The 25032-nt window shown below is 27.0% G+C and overlaps 2 protein-coding genes across 2 annotated transcripts; both read right to left on the reverse strand.

Annotated features, from left to right (window-relative positions):
- Positions 1 to 3473: 3473 nt before the first annotated feature.
- On the reverse strand, positions 3474 to 6091 carry LOC127243468 (protein TORNADO 2). Its single transcript, XM_051263503.1, has 2 exons — positions 5550 to 6091; positions 3474 to 3928 (listed from the first exon to the last, which is right to left on the reverse strand). The coding sequence occupies exons 1-2, from the start codon at positions 6048 to 6050 to the stop codon at positions 3611 to 3613; spliced, it is 819 nt and encodes a 272-aa protein (XP_051119460.1). The 5' UTR covers positions 6051 to 6091; the 3' UTR covers positions 3474 to 3610.
- Positions 6092 to 10416: 4325 nt separating this feature from the next.
- On the reverse strand, positions 10417 to 13969 carry LOC127243651 (transcription factor bHLH71). Its single transcript, XM_051263774.1, has 3 exons — positions 13285 to 13969; positions 11793 to 12290; positions 10417 to 10646 (listed from the first exon to the last, which is right to left on the reverse strand). Exons 1-3 carry the CDS (start codon positions 13585 to 13587, stop codon positions 10530 to 10532), a joined length of 918 nt encoding a protein of 305 aa, XP_051119731.1. The 5' UTR covers positions 13588 to 13969; the 3' UTR covers positions 10417 to 10529.
- Positions 13970 to 25032: the final 11063 nt, after the last annotated feature.

Raw genomic sequence — 25032 nt, forward strand, 5'->3', positions numbered from 1 at the left:
AACGTGTGCAAATATATTTATCAATAATTTTTTTATAAAAAATTATGTAATATTGGCTTAGGAAAAAAAAACAAATTGATGTATGTAACCTAACTTATTATTTTGATTATTTATGTATTTTCTTTTTAAAAACGATCCTATTATAGTAATTTGGGTAATTCATTACTTACCATTAAATTTAAAATGGGATTTATTTCCTATAACTATTGCTCTGATATATTTAAAATCATTGAATCATTATCAAACTCTTCAATTATCAAATTAAGAAATTTACAATCAATTTGCTTACCAATTAATAATGGGTTCTGGTATGCAAACTAAGTCCGACAAGACAAGTCGCACTAGACGAGCTATGTGTGATATATAAGACCTAGAGGAGTCGTAGTTTGAACCTATGACCTCACGGTCATGAATTCATCCCCACATTACTAGCTTTCCCTGACGGATATCTCATTACTATATATTGATTTAGTGAAGGGAGGGAGAAGATATATTAATTTTAGTACTAATTTTGAATAATTAACAAATCAATATTTTAACTTACTTAATATACATGATATGCCTATAATTACAAGAAATAAATAAATTTGCATAAATATTAATGATATGTGATTAAATTATTTATAATAAACTAAAATTTAAATAAAATAGTTATATGTAATAAAAATTTTATTAGATGTAATTTTAGTTGAATTGCTCACATGCTTACTACTTTAAAACTTTTATGTTCTACGAAGCAATAAAAGAAAAGGAAAAAATGACCAAATTATAAATATAATTATTTATTATTATTATTTTCTAAATCTATTCGATTTTGATATCCGGATGCATTGGACGAAGATCACCAGAAAAGGAAAAGAAATTACAAATCAAATAATGGCAATGAAAAAATATATAGTAACCATATAAGTATTTGAAATTTTATCGTAAAAATTTTTCTATATAAATATGCGTAGTAACATAGGAACAAATCACATTCTCAATCGATTTCTCATTCACCATCACCATATTGCTATAACATAGTAGCCGGTACAAAAAATCGCTGAAGTCACTTGCAAGGGCCAAAGAAAAAATTTTCATGGTTAGTCGCAAAATATCTACTCGTATCCAATATGCACAATGTCATCTATATCCTCTCGCCACACTGTAAGAATTCCAATGAAGCAACAGAGGATGCACAAGAGGGTGTCTTCGACAAACTAATTACATTTATTATTAATGAGGCTCGGGCGAAATACCAAAGTATTGAAGATTGTATCATGTGGCGCGGCCTTTTGCCTCACACATTCAGTTGTGATGATACAAAAGAGATGATGCAAGAATACGTCGATGAATTTATTGGAGTCATCACAAGCAAGGTAAATGTAAGATGCGATATATAGAGATTATAAAATATATTAATTATTTTATGATTGTATTGAATTCCTTATCTTTGTTTATTTGTAGACTTCAATCTACTTATTTCTTGTGTCTTTTTTTTTTTTTTTTTTCTTACACATATTCAGGGATTATCGAAGAAACTACTGTAGATAATATTGGAGTCGACGAGCAACAACAAGCACCGGTCGTACATGTGTGGGGCGGACCTATGCCAAATAGTCTATATGATGCGGCGTGTCCTCCCATATCACGCCCTTATTTCAAATAAGTAAATAGTTGCGATACAAGACCGCCTCAATGAATTTGTTCGAGTCATAACTAGCGAAGCTAATAGAAGATGCGGCGGGGATTATAGATGAATGATTAATACAAAGGACATCATTAGAGCAATGGAATTTAGGTTGGTGTTTGTGGAATTTGAATTTTGAATTGAAATAGTTGTTAAATGTTATATAAATATGTACTGATGTAATATTTTGAATATAAAATTAAATTTAATACAATATATTAAATATTAATAAATATTTGATTTGATATTTTAAAAAAATAAAAACCCTACAACGAAACACATATGTGTGTTTTGACTACCACATTGCCCCCCTAGCAATGAATCATTCCTATAAACAAAATAGGCGCAACTCTGCAGACCAGTTTGCAAACTATTATATTCGGCTGAAAGTTTACCCGGTTGTAGATTTTCACGTTATAAAAATAATAAATAAATAAATGATAGACGCGACTCTGATCTCGCACCATATGTTAGCCATCCGTCTAATGTCGCTCAACAAGAGAACACCTTGGCACAACAATTTCTTACGGCTGGTAATTTTATCACCAATTTCATATGTTTAGATCTTTGTTGTTAAAAAAGGAAAATAAATATATAATTTATAAATAAACCTATAATTTTATAACAGATAGATACTAGTACGAGTTTCAAATTTTAGATATTTAGTTTATTAAAATTTTAATTGTGTTATGATAATTTTGTAATATCTTTTTAAATTAAAATATATATAATATTTTAAAAATACTATATATGTATTAAATATATTATTAAAAAAAGAAAGAAAAAAACTAAACAGAACAAATTCTATCTTACATTAAAATATTTAAAATAGAAAATAGTAATAATAAAAATTAAAAATTAGTAGTATTAATTTAAAAACAGTGTAGTAGCCTTAAAAAGTCTTAGAAAGTAATGTTGGTGTCGGGCAAATAAAACACAGACTTTCGGCGCCTTTGTCAGTCAGATTCGAACCTGTCCTACTGATCTCGGAGAAATCAAAAGAAAGCAAACAACAACTAATAAATTAATTAATTCAGAGAAAGTCATGCTTCGCCACCTTGTGTTCATATTTACGCGTTTCTCAATTCCCTTTACAATTTTTTTTTTTTTTAAAAAAAAATAATATACTAATATATAACTGAAACTGATCGATGTGTGATGGTGACTTGGAAGTTTTCATGGTGTAACAACATTTTTGGTTCCCAGGCGTGTTTAATTTTGTGAATTCACATACAAGCTGGTTAAAGTGATAAAAATAAAATACTTAGCTACATGAAACTCGAATAAGTATAAACTACTACTAATAATAAGGGTTAACAAGGGTAAATTGACTTTTTTTTTTTTTTTGTTTTTTTTTTTTCATGTAATTGAACTTTTTTATTATTTTAGTCTCATAACTGAGTCTGTGCGAACTAGTTTTGTAAGTGAAAATTTTTTGCAATTTTAGTCAATCGGTGCCGGACATGCCTACGTGTACCATGTAGCTTGCCGGAGTAAACGTGTCTGTCAGGTCAGCGACATCTGATGAACACGTAGAATTTTAATTTTTTTTTAAAAAAAAAATTAATTTCCAATTGTTTGAAAAAAAGATAAAATAATAAATTAAAATTTAAAAAAATCCACTTGTCAACCTGGCTGGCGAACACATCCTCCAATGAGCCACGTGTAGGTATCTCCAATGCTGAAAGACTAAAAGTGCGAAACTTTTTTAGTTTTACAGAACTAGTTTGAGACATGTTATTCCAATTAGTAGAATAAAATGATAAAATGGTCCATTTACGAGATTAAAAAAATAAGTCTACACTAATAATAATAATAATAATAATAATATCGAAAGGAATAACAGTATCACAAAAACCCTAATCAACGAAAGGAACCTAATTCGTTGCAGAAGTTAACAGATTAAATTAAATTAAATCCAAATTTTAATTAATGATGCTACTAAGTGTAGGTATTTCCCTGCTTATACTTTCTGAAGAGCTCATCCGTTTTGGCAGACCTGAAAGCGCAGCATCCCAGAACATACACACAGATGAGCCCCACCAGGGAGAGGAGGAGGATGATGTCGGCGCTCCGCCACTCGTGGCGGATGGCGGCGAGCAGGCCGGCCTTGCAGGAGTCGCACGAGTAGCAGAGCTGCGTCTGGTCGTTGCTCCACTGGAGGCAGTCCATGTCGGCAGCGTTGTTGATGGGGCTGATCCAATAGGTCGGGTTAATGAACGTGTATCCGCACTCCGTCGGAGGTTTGCAGCACCCCGACTGCAGCAACAAAGTTAATCATTTTAGACATCGGGGGTTTGAACCTATGACCTCATGGTTACATGTTCAACTATACACCACCAAGTCCCTTACAGAATAATATAAATAATTTTTTTAACATATGGAATATAAAGTATTAACGGTTTGTTTATATATATATATATATTAATTATCAATATTCATTTTTAAAAAATTGAATAAAATATTTTTTTTATTTTTTAAAATAATATAAATGCACACATTTTTATTATTTTCAAAAAAAATTGAAAAGTCCAAAACTTTTTCTCTAAAGATAATTTCAAACAAAAACACACACATTAAAAGAACACATAAATTCATCCTCAAACTCATTAATAATATTTTATGAAGGATTTTTTTATTATTTTAAAAAAGGGCTTCATTACTCTTACTTTATTAAAGTCGAATGATTTCTTATGGCGACATTTCTGCGTAAATTAAGCAAGATTGAAGAATTTTTATTTTATTCTATATTTTTATTTTTATTTTTATTTTAATGATGAAAGAAAATATGTGTGGAGTCCAGTCCAGTCCACGTGGTTCCAAGAATCTTTTTCATTCTATGCTTCTGTAAATTTGCCATTTATACTTAAAAGACGTTTTAGCTTTGCACTGAGACACTCTAAGAATCATCTAATCAAGAAGCAATCCTAAATAAAATGTTTGTTTGTTTGGTAAATTACGTTTTGTTTGCTTACATATATTTTTATTTTATTTTATTTTCTTACATACTCGGTTTTTGTTTTTAAACTTTGAAAGTTAGCTTTTTTATAAATTACAAAATAAAAAGAATATATTCCCCATATACACCATCAAAATTGCAATTTTCCCTTATACATGTGCGTAAACTAACCATACATATGGAAGCTAATTTGTAAACTAAAATGATGAAAATAATAATAATAATAATAATAATAATTAGAGATACAATGAGTTATGAGGGTGTTACTTTATTTTTTATTTTTTATTTTTTTTAATTTCTCATTCTAATTTTTATTCAAATAATATATTTGATGTAAAAGAAAGAAAGAAGTGATATTTTTTATTGAAAATTGCAAGACTATATTTCATAATTTAAAAAATTCAAAAAAAGAAAAAGAAAAAGAACATCTTCTTTACTTGAGTTTTAATTTAACTAGGGGTTTGAATACAATATTATTTGATAAGAAAAAATACTTATATTTTTGTAAAATAAAAAAAAGGAGGTTAAATTTTAATAATATATATTTCAAATCAATTAAACTGACACTTGTCATTATATTGTATAAATAAAATTGTGTATAATTCACAGTCTAAAAAGTCTAAGTAATTTTTTATAAATTTTAAAAATGTACAAGGTTAATGTTGCAAATAATTATTTTTTAAAAAAAAAATTGTTCAATATTTTTGAAAATTGAGGAAGCTTTCTACAGTTTTCAGAAAATTTTGCACAATATTTTAAAAAATATGAGAAAACTTCCTATAATTTCAAAATAATAATCTATAATGCAAAATTTTCAAAACACAATCGTTATTATTCATTTTTCCAATTATATAGTATATGCAAAAAAAATTAAATATTAATATTAATTGAAGTGAAGTGAAAACCCTAATTAATTAGTACCTGGAGAGGGGTTATACGAGCATTGAAGAAATCCTGAGCCATTCGATAGCTCTGGTTGAGCTGCGCGCACATGGTGGACGAGCTCAGGCAGCTCCTTATCCGATCCCACTTGAAGGGGCTCCTCACGCGCCGCCGCAGAAACCCGGAGAAGTCATCGAGGCCGTACTCCAAGTAGGCGCGGCTGGGGACGGCGTGGCCGGAGGAGCCTCTGGCGGTGACCATGTAGATGAAGACGACGAGGGCTGCGAGGAGGACGATGAGGACCAGCATTCCGATGAGGTAGGAGATGAGGAGCCACGGGATCCGCCAGATGCCGCCGATGAAGCCGGCCAGAGCCACCAGGAGGATCGCCACCCCCAGAATGATCACCGGCCATTGCAGGATCTTGACGCAGGCGTTCTCCGCCTCCGTCGCCAGCCAGATTCCGGCGCCGATCACCGGAATCGAAAGGAGCATCGCCACGAAGTTTAGGGCTCCCAGGACAGTGTTGTTCAGAGCCATTAATTAAAATAATTCTTGTAGCTTGATAACTTGATACATATATATATATATATATATTGATTGTTAAATTAATTAAAAGGGAGTTTTTGGAGGATATATATATATATATGTGACGAGATAAAGTTTGAGTGTGTGTCTATGTATCTATATGTAGCTCTGTTGTCGTACTATTTTTCAATTGTGATTTTAGAAAAAAAAATATATATTAATAATAAATATAAAATATTTTATACAAAAGTTAAAAAAAAAAATCATTATAAAATTATAAAAAGTCAAATATTTTTAAGGAGTCTTTTTTTACACAATTTCCTATACTACACTTCAAAAATTATTTTATTAAAAAAAAGAAAAACCAGAGCCATCATACATTCATGGATATGAATCAATATGTTGATCCGGTCAAATCAGAGTATAATACAATATATGTTAAAATATGTATAAATATCATATATCAAATCAACACAAGATCCACAACCTACATTTATACTATTATATTCAACTTTGTGTAGATTTTTTAAAAAAAATTCTATTATTAGATATAGAAAATTATAATTATATGAAAGTATCTTTAATTATCATTTTACGGGTAAATAATTAATACCAAAATCACCTTAATCTACAAAGATTTAGTGGAAAAAAGAGGTTAGTTAATATAGGCCTAAAAAAAAAAAAAAAAAAAAAAAAATCTAGCCCATTCTAAATATAGGCCTAAAAAATAAGTCTAGCCCATTTTAAATATTATTGTTACACTAAAAGAGTCCATACTTTGGCCCAATGCCTTTTTACTACTTTGGGCCTTCAATATAATACATTGTATTATTGGGTTGAATATGTGATGAATTTACTTTAAAACTATATTATTAGATGATGTATTTTAAATATATAACATATTTAGTCAAGAACATTATTGTATGATCATTTTAAAAATAAAATAAAAATAAATTTAGATGAAAAGTGTCATATTTATTAAAAATTATTTCTAGTTATATTAATTATTTATTTTAATTTGAATTGTTAATAACATTAAAAGAAAACCCTAAAGTTAATTAATTTAATAATAGAGTAGTTTGATAGCTAAATTTAGGGGCCATTTAAAGGGCTTAGAGTTGTATCGAAATGATGATGAAGAGGGAGAAAGACATTCGATTTGGGTGAAAGTGTTTCATTGAGAAATATCAATATCAATCAATATATATATATATATATATATATCATTGGTGTCCTAACACAATCACTGAACCAGCAGTCATCTTGAGTTGTGTGCACTTGTAAGAAGTATTTTATTTTAAAAAAAAATCGGAAAAACTATAGAGCTAAATATTTACTTATCTAAATAAAATGTATTGAGTTAGAAATTTTAATAAGAAAATTATGGATCATTATTTCACCCATCACCTTGTCAATTGGTGGATCTACACGAATTTATTATTATGTATTTTTTAATGAGTACATATATTATATAAATAATCAAAAAATATGTAAAAGAAAATGCTAAAATTAGGTTCTCTATATATAATTTTTAATAAAAATATATTCTCCGTTTGTTTTGAAAATATACAATTACTTTTGACGTAAAATTTAAAAAACAATAATATTTTAATTGTAATTAGTAGTTAAAAATAATATAAATAATATACATGACTCGACTCCTTCAATAATGAATATACATAAAACTTTGCAAAATCTTCTTGATTGCTCGATAAATGAGAATGCATAAAATAAAAATAAAATAAAAAATTGTTTATTACTAGAGAGAATGATGTTCATCAAGTTTTCATGAATCAATTGAAACTCCAATCTATTTTAATTTGGGGATAACATCAACTCTACAACAACCCTCAATTTTTTTTCATCCACTTGACTTGTCAGAAATGTCAAAATCTTATCGTTGTCAGTTGACAATGTACATATATCAATTTTATTTTCTCATCAAGAAGTCAAATGCAAATCCGAACATTTTTAATCAACTTGTTATCCTTGAAATAATTTTACATCTAAAATTTATCCCAAAAAATTTTTTAAAAAAAATGTAAGTATGCTATCCATAATCAAGAACATCAAACTTCATTAGTGACACGATGAAAAAAAAAAAAAAATTGTAAATTCAGTCCTGTACTTATGGTCAATTATACTTTCAATTTATTTATTTTGTGATATTTTATTTTATTTTTCTCTGGAGAGTTGTGAATTCAGATATCAGAAGACAAAAATAACAATTTTCAGTACAGCACTATTGTGTGGATCAGGTTGCGTGTCTAAACCTCAATCTATTGAGTTTCGCATCGACCCAAATATACAATAAATTAAACATATGCAAAAATATTATACTAATACAACTAAAATTGTAAACTTTTCATGTTTATAACATGGCTAAATTACACAAAATTCACATGTTGTTTAATGAAATTGCGCCAAATCCCTCATATTTTTAAAATTGCGTCAAATTCTTTTATAGTTTCATAAATTCTGCGTCTAACCCTCGGCGGTCCTTATTTAACAGTATTTGACCTAAATGCGTCTAAACTGTGAATAAATTTTAGAATTTTAAGTTTTAAACCTCTAAAATTACAAATATATATATTTTTTCTTATATTTATCTTTAAAAAAATAAAAATAAACTCTTAAAATCTGATAAAAATAACTGTTTTTTAGTATAGTTATTATTTTTTTTAGACTAAATACAAGAAAAATGAATATATTTATAATTTTAGGGGTTTAAAATTTGAGATTTTAAAATTTATTTGCAGTTTGGGCGCATTTAGATCAAATACCGTTAAATAAAGACCGCCGAGGGATTAGACGCAGAGTTTATGAAACCATAATAGAGTTTGATGCAGTTTTAAAAGTATAGAAAATTTAACGCAATTTCATGAAACGACGGATAAGTTTTGTGCAATTTAGCAAAAACTATATATATATATACAAAATTTTCCAAAACTCAACTAGAAAGAAAAACAAATCTATTAACAGGTTTTACAGATTTTAACTCTCCCTTGTGATGTTGCATCAAAAAAAATATAATAAAAAATTCAGTAACAAAAGTGAGATAATTTAAATTAAAAATAATAATAATAATTTTTTGTGAAAAAAAAATAGTTTTTTTTTTTAAAAAAAAGAAGGGCTAAAAGCAGCATAGCTTTGTATTGGGAAAGTCCCTTTCAAACCTCCACTAAATGACACAATTCTTAATTAGGTTTCAGATTATATCACAGAAGCAAACAAATCTGCACCCCATAAAGTAATAAAAAGCCAATTTGCATCCATCCCCATACTGAAAATATAAATAAATAAATTAATTAATTAATACAAAATAAAATAAAATAAAAAAATGACAGAGAAAACCCTGATTTGCATTCTGCATCTAAATAGATACAAATTAAAATGGAAAAATCAAATACGTAACATTATTGTATTTTTATGTGCAAGGTTGTGTATTTTTGTGTATCTGTACACATTTCTACAGAAAAATTCAAAATCTTTTGCACTTTGGTTTTTTCTTACATTCTTTACCAAGAAATTTCTTATGAAAATTATTTAGGACCACATCTCACATACACCTTTGCTTTAATAATGAATGGCTACATATAAATTTATTGCAAGTAATTTATAATTTATATTGGTTTTTTTAATCATTTTACACGTCTATTATATGAGTTTACAAGCTATAAAAATGAAATAATATAGTATCTAAAAATAAAATGCTTCTTTCGACCCGGAATCATAGCATAAATAATATTATATTGAAAGTGAATATAGAATAAATAATAAAATATTCAAATGTCCTTATTATAAAACTGTAAGAATAATTTGAAAATGATATAATTATTTTTTAAAATGATACTATTATTTTAAAATAAATAAAAATAGAAAAATTAAATTATTATTTTGTGATGGGAGAGTAGTAAATAACATAGACTGAAAGAAAGAATTTAGTAGAGCATATATTATATTGCTGTGAATTGTGGTGATATAAAATTAATTCGACTTATAAAAATAAGAATAATATTATATATATTTCCAATGCTTATGTAACGTGACAGGTCATTCTTGTTGACCTGACACATATAGTTCATATTAATTTTAATAATCATATATAAAATTTATTTTGGGGAATATAAACATGCACCTATGTGTCTTTTTTAAAATCCCAAGAAATTTGATTAAAAAATAGAATAACTCCAATCAAATTTTGGGTCAACATAAACCTCTAGGTCATGTCACTCAGAGAATAAATAAATAAAATACTGTAATTTTTATTTGGTCTTATTTAAATATTTATTACTTTCCGCCATTATCATTATCATTTAGCAAAAATCATCACAACCCTATAAATCTACCAATATCAATGAAAAAAAAAAAAAAAACATAAAAAATATAGGGACATGAAATAAAAACAAAGATCATAGAAACATTCACAGCCGATTAAACAATGTAAATTAAACATCAATAACAACAAATTAAATTGTACTAATTAATTTATTAATTAAAACTTAGGTTGTCACAACCTAGGATTGCTTCCTCCTCAATTATTCTAAGCATGTGATGAACTGCTCCTGCTATGTCATCTGCTGAGTTCAGTTGGCAACCTTCTTCCACCTGCAAATATAAAATATAAAATAAAATAAAATAAATATATAAATGTATGTGTAATATGTGAATGAATTAATCGAAACAAACCTTAGAATATGTTTACCCAAAACCCTAAATAAAGACAATCTATGAACAGTTTCTATATATAAAAATGGCCACTAAATTATGGGGCAATAGTTCCCTTTCCGAAAGCATTGCACATGTATGTTTAAATCAAACCATTTCCAAATTGGTAAAATCCCCCAAAATAAAAAACCCAATTTTATATAAGTATGAATTTTTTGAAAATTTAAAATAAAAAATTTATACGTACTACTGACTATTTACTAGCAGAATCTTTAAACAGTACTTAAGATGATGTGGAAATTCGTACAGACTGTGTAAAAAAAAGTAGATTCTTTTGCATGCTGAAGTCATTTTCTTACAGTGTCAGTTTTGTTGCCATTATACGTACTGCATATATATATATGAATTGTAACAAACAAATAAATAAATAGAAACCAAAAAATAACATTGAATCGTTAGAATATGGTGAAACAATTTTTCATTTTTCATTTTTCTTTATAGAGTGAAACAAAGTTAATAAATGTGGTTTGTATTCTTATCATCATCATGCTTTGTAAAAAAAGCCTTAGAGTGAGAGAAAGAAAGAGAGAGAGAGAAACATGACCAACGGTCCATACAAAATTAGGACAGTGACTTCTCCTGTCTCATTATATGTAACTTCATAGAGTAAATTGCAATTTTAACCATGTTAAGACATTTAAACAACTACATGCAAACGAACAATAAAAACCATAAAAAAAAAAAAAAAAAAAAAAAAACCCAAATTTTGTTTTATCCTATATACTAAGTTAACAAACAATTTTAAAAAACATCACATGTGTTCTCAAGATATCTTCGAATATTATTGGTAATTCAAATAGCTAATATATACTTTATCCTAAGGAATTATAAATTTGAGTACAATGAGTATATATGATACTAATTTTTTTTAAATGTGTTTCATCAAGATATCTTCAATTCAAGTGGCTAATATATACTTTATCCTATATATATATATATATATATATATTCGGATAACTTTAAAAAATATATATATCGAATGAATGGACAAAATTCGCAAGAGAGACTTATCCATGTGCGACGTACCTTAGCGCTAATGGAGTAGAGCACGAATGCGTCCAAGGTAGTGACATTGAGGTGGAGAATCGAGAGGAGGACTGAATGGAAGGCGGCGACGATCTTTGACAGCTGGCGGACCCTCCGGCGAGAAAGAATCCGGATGTTGGCGTGGGTTTCGATTAAGGTGACTTCGATGTCGGCAATGGCAGCCTTGGTTTGGGATGAGAATTTGTTGCCCAAATGATTGTTGTTGTTGTGGTTGTGGGAACAGCTGAATTGAGGGTATGCAAAGAATTGAGCAAAAGGGCTTCCCAAAATGGATTGGTTGGTGTCGACAAGATCATTGTGATGATCAAGATTTGGATTAGGGTTAGGGTTAGGGTTTGGATTAGGGATGTGGTCCTTGTTTTCTTGGCCATTTCCTTTGAGCAATAATGAATACTTCTTGGCCTCAAGTGACTGCAAAATGTGCTCAAGTTCCTTCACAAACTCTATGGCTCCACCAACAATCGAAGCTTGGTCACCCTACAAAATTTTTTTGAAAAAAAATGTTGTTAGGAAGAGTTTGATTTCAATTTTTTTTTTTTTTTTAAATATTTGGAATGAATTAATTTAAAATGAGAAAACAAGGGAGGGGGAGAAGAACAGTAGAGTAGTGTTTGAAATGAAAAAAAATGAAATGAAGCCACAACTGGAAAGTAATTAATGATGTATGAAACATGGTACTTATGCAAGAATATTGAAATTTCATCAATACAGCAGCAGCAGGGACAATAACAAGACAGGAGAGAGAAAGCAAGAGATAGAGAAAAATATATCATATCATATCATATCCTATCTATTTCTAGAGAGAGAGATAGAGATAGAGAGAGAGAGAGGTATAGTTACGTCACTATGTTCCGTTCAGTGATCAGAAGTGTGAAACAGTCGTAGAACTATTAAAATTATCAAAAACTTCCGATGGGATTCTTAAGTTTTTAAAATATATATATATTTGAGCAGAATGCATCCATTCCATTGAAACTTGGTTGTTGAGAGAGAGAGAGAGAGAGAGAGAGAGAGAGAGAGGTAGTGATTTTGTTATATATATATATATATAGCTGGGACTGACTATCCTTTGTCATATATGGTTGTCTCCTACTTAAAAAAAGAATTTTAAGACAATAATGCCATGAATTACAGAATCAAATCAACAAGACTAGAGAGAAGAACGCATATTATAGACTCTATCTATCTATCAAATTATTTTTTTAAAAAAAAAAAACACTAACACTGTTTCCGAATCAAACTCCACCTCCAAAAACACTTCCACACATAATCAAGAACAAAACTTCCAAAACAAAAAAAAAAAAAAAAACAAATCATTCACCAGTACAGCAACGAAGTAAAAGAGAATTTGGATTCTCTAAAGAGACAAGAAGAGATAGAGGAAATTAAACAATTGGGATGATAATAAAGAATAATAATACTAAAATTAAAGAATTGATTATAGATGTAATAAATAAATAAATGTGCTTACTCTTTGGACATAAGATTCGGGCATGAGAGACCTGAGAACAGCCAAGTGTTCATTCATTTGCTTGCGGCGGTTGCGTTCGACGGCAATGTGGGTCATTCGCTGCGTCTCCGCTTCCTTCTTGTTCTTGCACACTTTGGGCCTCCGCCGCCGCTTCTTCCTCCCGGACTCCGCCGCCGCCGCCGGAGGAGAGTTGTCGGAGGAATCGTTGCAGAATGGAGGAGGAGGAACTGGTGGAGCTGAGAGATTGGAATCGTACATGATGAAGTTCAACAGCTCTGTCGAAGACAGTGCTTCCAGAGCCATTTCTTTTTCTTTGTTTTTTTTTTTACTTTCTTTCTCACTCTTCAGAACCACAATCTCTCTCTATTTCTATTTCTCTCTCTATATATATGTTGGTTTTGAGAAGAAAAGAGAGGAAGGTGTTGAATTTAAAGGTTGGTAATATTTATTTGTAAAAGTGATGGGGTTTGATGGATGGATGGATGGATGAATCTCTTTCTTTTCTTTAGAGCAGAAGTAGAAGAAGGGAAAAAGAAGAGAGGAGATTTGAGAAGCCCAATAATACACTATTGACTTGGTGAGATTATAAAGGCTTCAATCATTTTATTGTCTTCTTCAACTTTTTAGAGAGAGAGAGAGATGAAACTCTGTAAGAGAGAGAGAGGTTCTTCCCTTAATTGCCTACTTTTTCGATGCAGAAAGGGGAGGGGGAGGGGGTGGGGGGTACATCTATAGTGTCTTCGCACGTGTATGATGATGATGTGTGTGTTTCTCTCTCTCCATCTTTCTCTCTCTCCCCACTTCCTTTTATTTTATTTATTTTTAATGGTAATTGTTCTTAAATTGCTTTTTTTTTCTGTGTGTATTTAATTTCAAATCAAATTATCAATATTTAATTTATATTATTTTTTTAATAAAATATGATATTAACATAATATTTAAGTAAAGTTTAAATTAACACTATTTTAAGTCAATAAATCTACATAATTATTGTATAAACAGAGCCAATGTGTCTTTTAGTTAAAAAATTTATTGATATAATTCTTATATGGTTTAATTGTCATGAAATAAAAAATAATTAAATAAAGTGCATTTTCCATCCTTTGCATGTATTCATCTTAATAATAATAATAATAATAAAATCAAAAGCCTTTGGGAAGAAGATAAGTAAGTTTGTTCCTTTCGAGTTTTTAATCATAATTTTACTATTTAAATTAAATTCTTTAATTTCAGTAGAAAAAAATACTCCCTCCGTTCACCTACTATGTCCACATTGTTGTTTCTGTCCGTCGCACATCTCATGTCACTTTTTTTTTTTAAAATAATTATACAGTTTAATATCATTTTAAAATTTATAATTTATAATTTTTTTTTAGTTTTAATTAAACTAATTAGTTATTTTAATCTTAATTTATAATTATTTATATTATAAGATAATTATTTTTACTAATACATTCTTAATTATCTACTAATTATATTTATCATAAATTCTCGTGTCTACCAGACATCCAATGTGGGACGGAGGGAGTATTATATTTATCTCAGACGAAAAAAGGTGTACTCATATTGTTTTGCAAAAATGTTAAATTGTGCTTAGCTTCTTGCAAGCTCGATCCAAAAGTGTTAGAGAAATTTTCACATTTTTATCGAAGCTTGTCACGATACTCATCGTCATTTCACTTCATTGAATAAGTTAACCAATCATATATATGTGCATTATTTATATTCACCGTGAATGTTATTAAATTTGCGACATTGAGAACATATATAGACATAAGAGTATACTTCGGTTTGTATTCCCCGACTCTTGCTTCACTTAAATCGACAAAGATGTGTCAACCCATTTTCGGCGAATTGTCTACATTTTGCATTTCCCTTTATTATCGACTACAAGCGAGTAGGTAGATCAGATCGGGATGCGATTTTGCCGAGGTTTAAAACATTCTAACATTTAGTTTAATTTCAGCATCATATGGATATATATTGAGAACATAGTTGTGACAGACAATATATAAATTTATAATGTCTCAAATGTCTCAATCCATTTATAAGAACCATTGTTTCCCATACTCATTGTTCCATTGTCATTTTTTGACTCATTACATGGTAGGTCCTGCAAAATATATGTATATTTATTTAGACATACATACATATATACATACACAAATTTATGAATGTGTGTATATATATATATATATATATGGGAGGGGTTTAGAATAGCCATAATGTGGCAGAAAACAATTATTACATAATATGGCAGATCCAGTCGAATTTTTTAAGTGGGTGCACAATTTGATAAAATATCATTACAATATATTTACTTTGTTCCGGTTAATTTATCCACATTAGTTGAGCACGGAGTTTTAGGTATTAAGTAATTAGTAATTAATTAAAAAGTGAATTAGTAAAAAAAATAATTATAAATTTAAGATTAAGATGATAAATAGTTAGTTTAGTTAAAATAAAAAAATTATAAATTATAAATTTTAGAACCTGATTAAAGTTTATACTTATATTTAAAAAAAGAAATGATAAATTATGTGAGATATATAAAAATAGAAAAAGTGAATAAATTATGTGGGACACAGAGGGAGTAATACATATAAATTACAATTATCCTTTACATGTTTTTATAAATTAAAAATATTTAATCACATGATTATTTGTAGTTAAAATTGAAGAAAAATTATGATTGAATTATAGAGTTGCGATAAAAATAAAATAAAATTAAAAAAATTATCAAATCGACATACTTTGTATCTGATGCCGTCATTTGAATACAAAATACAATAGAACGAAAAAAATTACCATTTGAATAAAAAGTACACAAATAATAATATAAGAATATATATTATAATTAATTATATAATTTATCATTTAAGTATATATATATATATAAATTCAAGTAGGGTCATGTGACCCCGCTTCTTCAAAGTGAATCCGTCAGTGGTTATATATGTTACCTAAAATTATTTCATGTATTTCTAATTATCTATTATATTTATATTATATTAATATATACTGTAATGTTGTATTACAAAGTTCAAGAAACACAACTATTTAAGATTAAGTAATTAACTAAACCTCGAAATTCATTGGGAATATTGGACAACCTTCTCTCTCTCTCTCTCTCTCGTTTGGTTGCTGGCCTTTCGATGTGTGGATAAGTACTGAATTGTGTGGCTTGATGGTCTCAAGTAATAGACATCAATTCTATTTGATTTTATTACTATCATTTTTATTTTTTTGATTGGACAAGAAATAAATAAATGAATGAATAAATAAAGTTGAAAACAAAAATTCATAAACAAGAAAGATGATTGCACAATGAGAGAATCAGAATGGATAATTGGATATCACTCCTCAACCATAACATAAACTCATCATCAACTTATCTATTCAAGTGTGAATTTGAAATTTTACAAACAGAACAAAAACCATATCCAATATATAAAATCCTTCAAAAATATTTATATAATAATAATAATAATAATAATAATATCATTCATATTTGTCTTCTTGAATTTCGTGAGAGTGAGTTGGTATGTTTAACAATTATTGTGCCTAATAATTTGTTGCTTATTGTGTTTGTATGTTATTCCCAAGACACAAAAATCCACTCTAGTGTTGAACCGAAACTAAAATAAATTTAGTATAACAAAAAATAAAAATAAAATAAATAAATAAATAAAAAAATTAGGTGTGTGAGTTTCTTTTTTCAATTATTTTTAATTTATTTTTCACTAGTATTATTCAAAAAAATACATTATACAGTTTTATAAAATATTATTTTCAAGTTACTATTTAATAAAAAAAAATATAAAAATATCAATCAAATACACCTAAATATTATGAGCACATAAGCGTGTGAATGAAATTAATTAAATCAAGGTGGATTCAATCAATACATGAATTTTGAATGCGGACAATGACGGTAGGATTCGAATACGAGACGTTATTAAATAACTATCTCCTTTAAAAATTTAAATTTAAATGAAAAAAATTGATTTATTTACTAATTATAAAGTCAATAGATATGTATTTGAGGAGGAACGAATGAGGATGGTATAACTCAAACATAGGATATCCCGGCTCTGATACTATGTTAAATAATCATCTTACCAAAAAACTTTTTAATAGTTCAGACATCATTCGCGATATGTATTATGTGAATTATTACTATGTAGTGTCAATTTATGACATACATTGGTGATATTTTAACATAAACTTGTGTTAAAATTAATTGTAGTATTTTCGATGTAAATATCTATTTGTATTACGTCAAAATGCCGTTGTACTGAAATCAACTGTGATGAATATATATATTGTATGAATTATTACCGTATAAATTTCTTGACAAAATCAAGGAAAGATTATGATATATATATATATATATATTGTAGATTGAGGAAATCAAAATACAATTAAACAAAATTGAAATGTTAAAAGGTTCGAATAACAACAAATAATAAGTCACTATGCCTAGGGAAAGGAGTTCTTCGGGCCAGTTCAATTATAACCATTTGTACAAATTCTCAAATTTAAAAACAAGTCTAGAAATTCATTACATAAATATCTTTTTTTTTAAAAAAAAATACTTATAATTGATAGATAATGATAATAAACCATGAAAGTATATGGAAAAATAAGTTGTTAATTTAGAAATTTGTGTTTATTTAAGGGGGCATTTGTTTAAATACCAATTTAATATGATTTATTTTAAGAAAAATTGTATGTACTTTTATTGAAAAAAAAATAAGGGCCAGTTAAAAAAATGTGAAAGATATGTGTTTCTTTTTAGTTTTCATAAAATTTTGTTATTGTTTAGGGTGTGTTTGTTTGTGTTTTGGTTCGAATAAAATTATTTTACGTAAAATATAGAAAATTTGTATTTAATATCAAAATAATAAATGTGTAGTATAGTAATTTTTTTTGGATTATCTATTGGAAATTTTTCACAAAACAAGCAAATTAGGCTTTAATTTTTCTTACATCAAGTATTATTTAAATTAAAATTTTAAATATCTAAATTAGAGTTTGTTCACCAACTAAAATTTTTCAACATTCTTTTCAATTAATATACTCTTTTTATTAAAAAGATCAACAATTCAAAATAAAATACTCCTCCGTCCGACTTTAAGGGTTTCATTTATCTTTTCTATCATTTAAGACTTAACATTAAAAAAATATTTATATTTGTATAATTTCTTACACAAATGTTGTTATAATAGTATTATAAGACACTAATATAGGTATTTTTGTCATTTTCTCTTAATTTGTACTATATTATCATATAATAATTAATATTTAAAGATCAACTTGAAAAAGTAAATGAAACTCTTAGAATTTAGAACTAAACGAAGGTAGTATTATTTTTATATTATCAATACATTTGTTTATACTTATATATTAAAGAAGTTTCAAAATCAAAACACAGACCAAACACATCCTCAAATCAGACATAAATTTTTTTATTTTTTTATTTTTTTATTTTTTAAAAAAAAAATCGTAAAATATAAAATGGTTTCAGACATTCATTCCCAAAGAGAGAGAGAGAGAGAGAGTAGAGAGAGAGAATAATTTTATATGGTTTGAGTTGAGAGAGATTCCGAAATGGAAAAGGGAGAGAGAGAAAGAACGTGAGCGTAGCTTTTGCACAGCTTTCGCTTCTTGTATTTATCCATACATCAAAATAGATTTTGGCCCCACTCACAATCACACCTCCAACTTTCAGACATTGTCTCCAATTCTCCACCAAATACAATATATATACTACAAATTTCTAAATAAATTTTTTTAATATTTCAAAACCATTATTTATTTATTTTAAAAATAAATAAGTTTCTGGTTTTTATTTTTATTTTCTTTTTATTTAAAAACCATTATTTATTTATTTATTTTCAAACCACCGACGCCTCAGGTCACCTGCCATACATGGTTCGTCTAGTGTGACTTTTTCATGGGTCTGGTTTGCAGGGTATTAGGTTCGGTCGAAGGTTTATCCAGTGCGCACTTTCGAGTAGTGGCTGCATGTTCTCACATCATAAAAAAGAAAAATGACCATATGTAATTTCAGTTATAGTTTTTTACCTTTCAAAAAGTATTCTCTGAAAAGTGTTAATGAATTTGCAGTTTAATATATAGTATAAAATTTTATATAATACAAATAGATCTTATATAATTTCTAAAGCAGAAACAATAATAACAATAATAGCATTATGTTTAATTTTTTATCTCAATTATTTACAAAAAAAAAAAAAAAAATAAGAAAATCAAAAGTGAATTCACCTATCAATCTTTTATTTTTATCTCCCATACATAAATAAATAAATATAATTATATAAATTTTAAAAATTTCTATTTTTAAAAATAAGATTTAGCAATTATTTTTTCAATTGTCGAAGTAGTCGATTTCCTCTTCGATGGAGTCATGTTCAATCCATGTTAGATTTTATTTGAAATTTTGCATTATTCATGCCAATTTATTGAATTTGTATAATAACAACACAATTTTGACAAAATTTTGGAATCAAGTTTATACTTTGAAATGATGCCTTGGAGAAGATTCGATCTTGATGGAGAGTTCAAGGGAAAGTATGTTTGATCAAAATAAGTAGGTCGATATTGCTTTTAACATGAACACAAAAGTAATGTTAGATTCTATTCTAATTTTTTTTATTATTATTAAATTATAAGAACCATAAATCATTATTTTTCGAATCGTGCCATGTGTAAAATTTCAACCAAAATGCAATAATATGCAAACTATGTATTAAGACAACAAATTGGGTTGAGTGTGTGGGGATTTGTTTGGTTACCATTTCAGTGATTCATTCAAAATATTTATGTATTTTTACCTAACAAACAGAATTATTTTTTTATAAAAAATAATTTATATTAATGATTTATGAATATATATTATTTTATCTATATTATATAAAGTTTTGTTATTTATAATATTCCTATGTTTTATTGATATATATATTAACACTTAAATATGTATTTTAAATTTAATTATAATTAATTTCATCCAACTAACTTCCAATGAACAATCAAAGTCATTTGTTTATGATTTCAAACACAAATCTATAATATTCAGTATGCGAGATTTTTAATTAAAATACATTATTTTTTACTCAAATATCACATCAAAACATTACTTAAACAAAAATTCAAATCAACATTTTATTTTAAATCAATGTCAAATCAAAATTAAACAAAATTGTTATTGTACAACATCTCATAATTGTCATGTGCGCACCATTTTCCGGTGAGTTGTTTTTCCAGATAACTAATTTTTAGGCAATAATTCGAAACATTCCCTATATATCTATGACTTATAATCGAATATTATATCCAATACTAAATTCTGCACCATAACTTTAAACATTCATCGATCACATACTTCAAATTATTGAATATTTTACATAGACATTTTTAAAACTTTTGATATTATTAATTAACGCTACTTCTTCTCGGAACATTCTATCAATTTTTATTTTTTTTTTTACAAAATATCACATCATATATCAACTTTTTAGTATTTTCAATAACTTTATTATCATTATTATTAAATTTATTGTTTCACTTTTTACCAAGTTCAAATCAACACATGCATGCATATGAATTTATTTTATTTTATTTATTTATTTATTTCCATGCAAGGACCATCAACTTTATTGGGGAATTTGATCATTCATGGATTGGCTAATATTCCATAATTGTCCTACGGACAGTAAAAGGCAGAGGAGAAAGGTGAATTGATCAATGAAATTTCCTTTTTTTTTTTTTTTTATTATTATTATTTTTATATTTGTCACTATTTTTATTTTTATTTTTTTGGTCGAAAGGTGAATTTACATAAAGATAATTCTCGTGAACAAACATGTGTTATAATCCCACATGTCATCATGCAAATTGATTTGAAATTTTGTTCCCTGCTGTTTGATTATTAATTTTATTACCATTTTCATGTATTGCCAAACTTTAATAAATTATTTCTCTTTTGAAACAAAAGACTGTCCTTGTGAATCTCTGTAAATTTCAATTTTTTTAGTTGCACAGTTAAATTTTAAATTTGAGTATTAAAATTATCTGAATATATATATTTATATATGGGGGAAAAAAATGTGTACGAAATATATAAGCTGTATATGATTTTTTTTTACATCAACTTTAGGCTGTGTTTGATGTAAGTTTTGAGTACGGATTTTTATTACTCAAAATATATATATATATATATCTAAAAATATTAAATCAAATATTTATATTTAATTTTTTATATTACATTAAAAATAATTTTATTTCAAAATTAAAGTTCAACTCTCAAAGTAGTTGCTCAGTGTATATATAACGAAAATTGAAAGTCATTATATTATGAAGCTAGAATTAAATTCTTGTCCCGATATCGTATGATTAAAGAGTGCAATTACCTGTTTATGGAAAAATTCATATGTTGGTAAACTGTTTTTTAGTCTCGCATTTAACATACTTTATCATTTTAGAACTTTAAGATGATCATGTTTAAAAATAGTTTCATAAGTAAAAAAATTTCACGGCAGAGATTCCTACGTGACACCCGCGGACATGTAGACTTTTTTTTAAAAAAAATATATATTTTAAAATTTTTAATTTATTTATTTTGTCTTTTTTATAAAATTTGAAAGTTAATTTTTTTTTTGAAAAATCTACGTATCCGTCAAGTCAACGATATCTGGTGGACTCGTGTCCTCCGACGAGCTACATGGGTGCGCCGAAAGACTAAAATTGCAAAAAAAATTCACTTGTGGAACTAATTTGCTACAAGTTCCCATTGGAGGATTAAAATGATATAATTACGAGAGTAAAAAATAAGTTTAGCCATCTTTCTTTATATTGAAAAAGATATTTCATAAATAATATGCAAAAAATATTAAATACTTGGTAAGGTTAAAATATCAGTAAGATTGAAATAAGAGTTTGTTCTTTTACCATTTTAAACTAAAATCAATATTATTCACCTGACACAGTTTTCAATAAAAATATATTATTTTTTCTCATAAATTATTACATTAAAATAATATTTAAATTAAAAAAAAAAAACTCAAATCAAATACTCCATCCGTCCACTTACAAAATTTATATGTTTCTATTTTGGGACGTCCAGTTACAAAGTTTACATTTCATTAAATACGCTACTTTTTTCCACAAATACCCTTACTTTACATCACATCATTACTTTTACACAAAAAATAAAGGCAAAAATGTCATTACACTACTTTTAACTACTCACTATAATTAAAATACTATTATTACTTAGGAAGTATATTAGTGTAAATCAATTTCAAACAACAATTACATATTATTTTCTTTTTCTACCTTAAATATTTAAAAGTTGACCCTTTCGTAAATACGTCTAAGTAATATTTCAAACCCAATAACATGGTAGTAGACCCATTAATCATAATAAGCTAATTAGGCCCACTTTCAATTAATCAAACCCTAATTAATTGTCCCTTATTCGACTTATAATAATAAAATAATAATAAATGTTTAAGGTTGTATTTTGTGTATTTTTTTGTTTAAATGATATAAAAAAAAAAAAATCTATAGAAAATAAATATTGAATAAAAAAATAAATAAATTTTCAATACGATTTTAAATAAAATTTAGGTTTTGAACATGAAATCTTTTAGAGAGAAAAATTTTGGTAAATAGGGCAAAGACTTATTTCGATATGTAAGTGAATTAAATGGAGTGTATACATTATTCACTTTGTCGAGCCGATTTTTTGTTACATTGATTTTATTGATTAATGATGGATGAAATATAAATTTTTAATTGGAATATGTATGTGTGTGTATATATATATATATATATCTATATATATTTCGAATAAAATCTTAGTCTCATTGAGTGAAGGTCGAGTACCAAAACAAATAGTTATTCTCAATGATTGTATTGATGAAGATTGGAACCCACCAGTTAACATGATAAGATATCATATATATATATATATATATATATATATTATGAGAAAATAAATAAATAAATATAATATATATATATATATATACACTCGTGACTCCAACAGTGTATATCATATATATGTACTAAATGTTGCAACTCCCATGTCCCTAAAATGTTCTATTATTATTATTATTATTATTATTATTATTTCAAATTTGTGATAATCAGGTTATTCAAACAAAATGAAATAATTCCAATGATTCATTGTGCAATTTTTTATTTTTTATTTTTTCTTTTTGTAGCGACGAGCATTTCGATTTTGAGTCTGAGAGTGTATTTGTTTTTTATTTATAATTTTATATATATATTTTTTTGTATGATTGCTGAAAAATAGTATAGTATTATGGGCAGTGATATTTATTTGTATTTTAGTTTACTTTTATTTTCACATATTTCATACGTTCCAATGCAATTTGTATCCTTTTTGTTTTTTATTTATTTTAGTAGATTAAAAAAATAATAATAATGTTTTTATTTTTTTGTTTTCTGCAATCTTTTTCACTATACAACTAATCATCTTCTCTTATATAAATCCATTGAAATCATTATTTAAACAAAAAAAAAAAAAATCTAAAACAAACTTCTAAAAAATTACTTTCCATTTTCTTGTTCTCTCCGCAAGCGAGACATGTTGTAGCTAGGATCATCGACTAGGTCATCCGTCCTTAGAGTTACATTTAACCCTAAAATTCTTTAAAAAATTTAAAAAGAGCAATGTGCTGACATGAATAGTTTAATTGATCAATTTAAACTCTATTCAATATTAGAGTATCAAATTACTATTTCTAAATCAGCCCAAAATTATTAACTCTAAAAGAATTTCGAAACATATCTAAAGGCAATCGATGTAGATGTAGATGTAGAGTGGAGATGGAAGTAATCAAGTAACTGTAGAGTTATTTGGAGAAGAGGGAATGTCTTAATTAAGGGACCCCTTTTGGACCAACCTATCTATCATATCCATCCATATATATGTCAGAAATACCTTCCTACCTCTCCCATATATACATACATATATACATATAGCTAGGTGATGAGATGATAATGACCAGCAGCATCCACATATATATATATATATATTGATGTAATGATAGTGGTGACAATAATAATTTAATTACTCATCAAATGGAGTTGATTTTAGGAAATTGAGTTCAAGACTCTTCAAGAATGAAATCAATATTAGCGAGTTTTATTTATTATATTATATTTAAAATATTATATTAACATCTATTTATATAAAATTATTTTAATTTAAATTTTTTTACTATCCAAAATTCAGATTCAAGACTCAAATACAACACACCCATATCCAAATAAATTCACTCAAAGTTTCTTATGTCTGATTTACATTTTTATTCATTTGTTCCTCGTCGAATATATACATAATTCATGCCTTGTTGTTCTATGATTATCATTATTAGGTCTTGCACAAATTTATTAGATTAACTTACATTTGTTGTTAAATATTATCGTCTTCTTTAATTACTATTACAATTAGATTGATTGTTTATTTAGTGATGAGACGAGAAGAGAAAAGAAGACAGGAGAGCGACACATAACTTAGTGTTTTGGCATATTTGGCAACGATAATTAATTACATATTTGTATGTAGCAAAAGGACAGATGTTACATGAAATTAAATTATTATTATTATTATTATTATTATTTGTATCTTCTCTATGTTAAAAGGGGTCCTTTGTTCTTCTTCAATTATCAAATACATGTCCATCTGGTTATCAC

Source organism: Andrographis paniculata, unplaced genomic scaffold, assembly GCF_009805555.1.
Source record: "Andrographis paniculata isolate CXL003 unplaced genomic scaffold, ASM980555v1 Contig95END, whole genome shotgun sequence".
NCBI classification, from domain to species: Eukaryota; Viridiplantae; Streptophyta; class Magnoliopsida; order Lamiales; family Acanthaceae; genus Andrographis; species Andrographis paniculata.

Bases quoted from the DNA above. Each gene is read 5' to 3' on its own strand.
- LOC127243651 (XM_051263774.1), bottom strand. From the start codon at position 13,587: ATGGCTCTGGAAGCACTGTCTTCGACAGAGCTGTTGAACTTCATCATG. The intron at 12,291-13,284 runs GTAAGCACATTT...AAAATTTTGTAG, and splicing joins CCGAATCTTATGTCCAAAGA to GGTGACCAAGCTTCGATTGT. The intron at 10,647-11,792 runs GTACGTCGCACA...TTATATTTGCAG, and splicing joins TCTACTCCATTAGCGCTAAG to GTGGAAGAAGGTTGCCAACT.
- LOC127243468 (XM_051263503.1), bottom strand. From the start codon at position 6,050: ATGGCTCTGAACAACACTGTCCTGGGAGCCCTAAACTTCGTGGCGATG. The intron at 3,929-5,549 runs GTACTAATTAAT...TTGTTGCTGCAG, and splicing joins CTCGTATAACCCCTCTCCAG to TCGGGGTGCTGCAAACCTCC.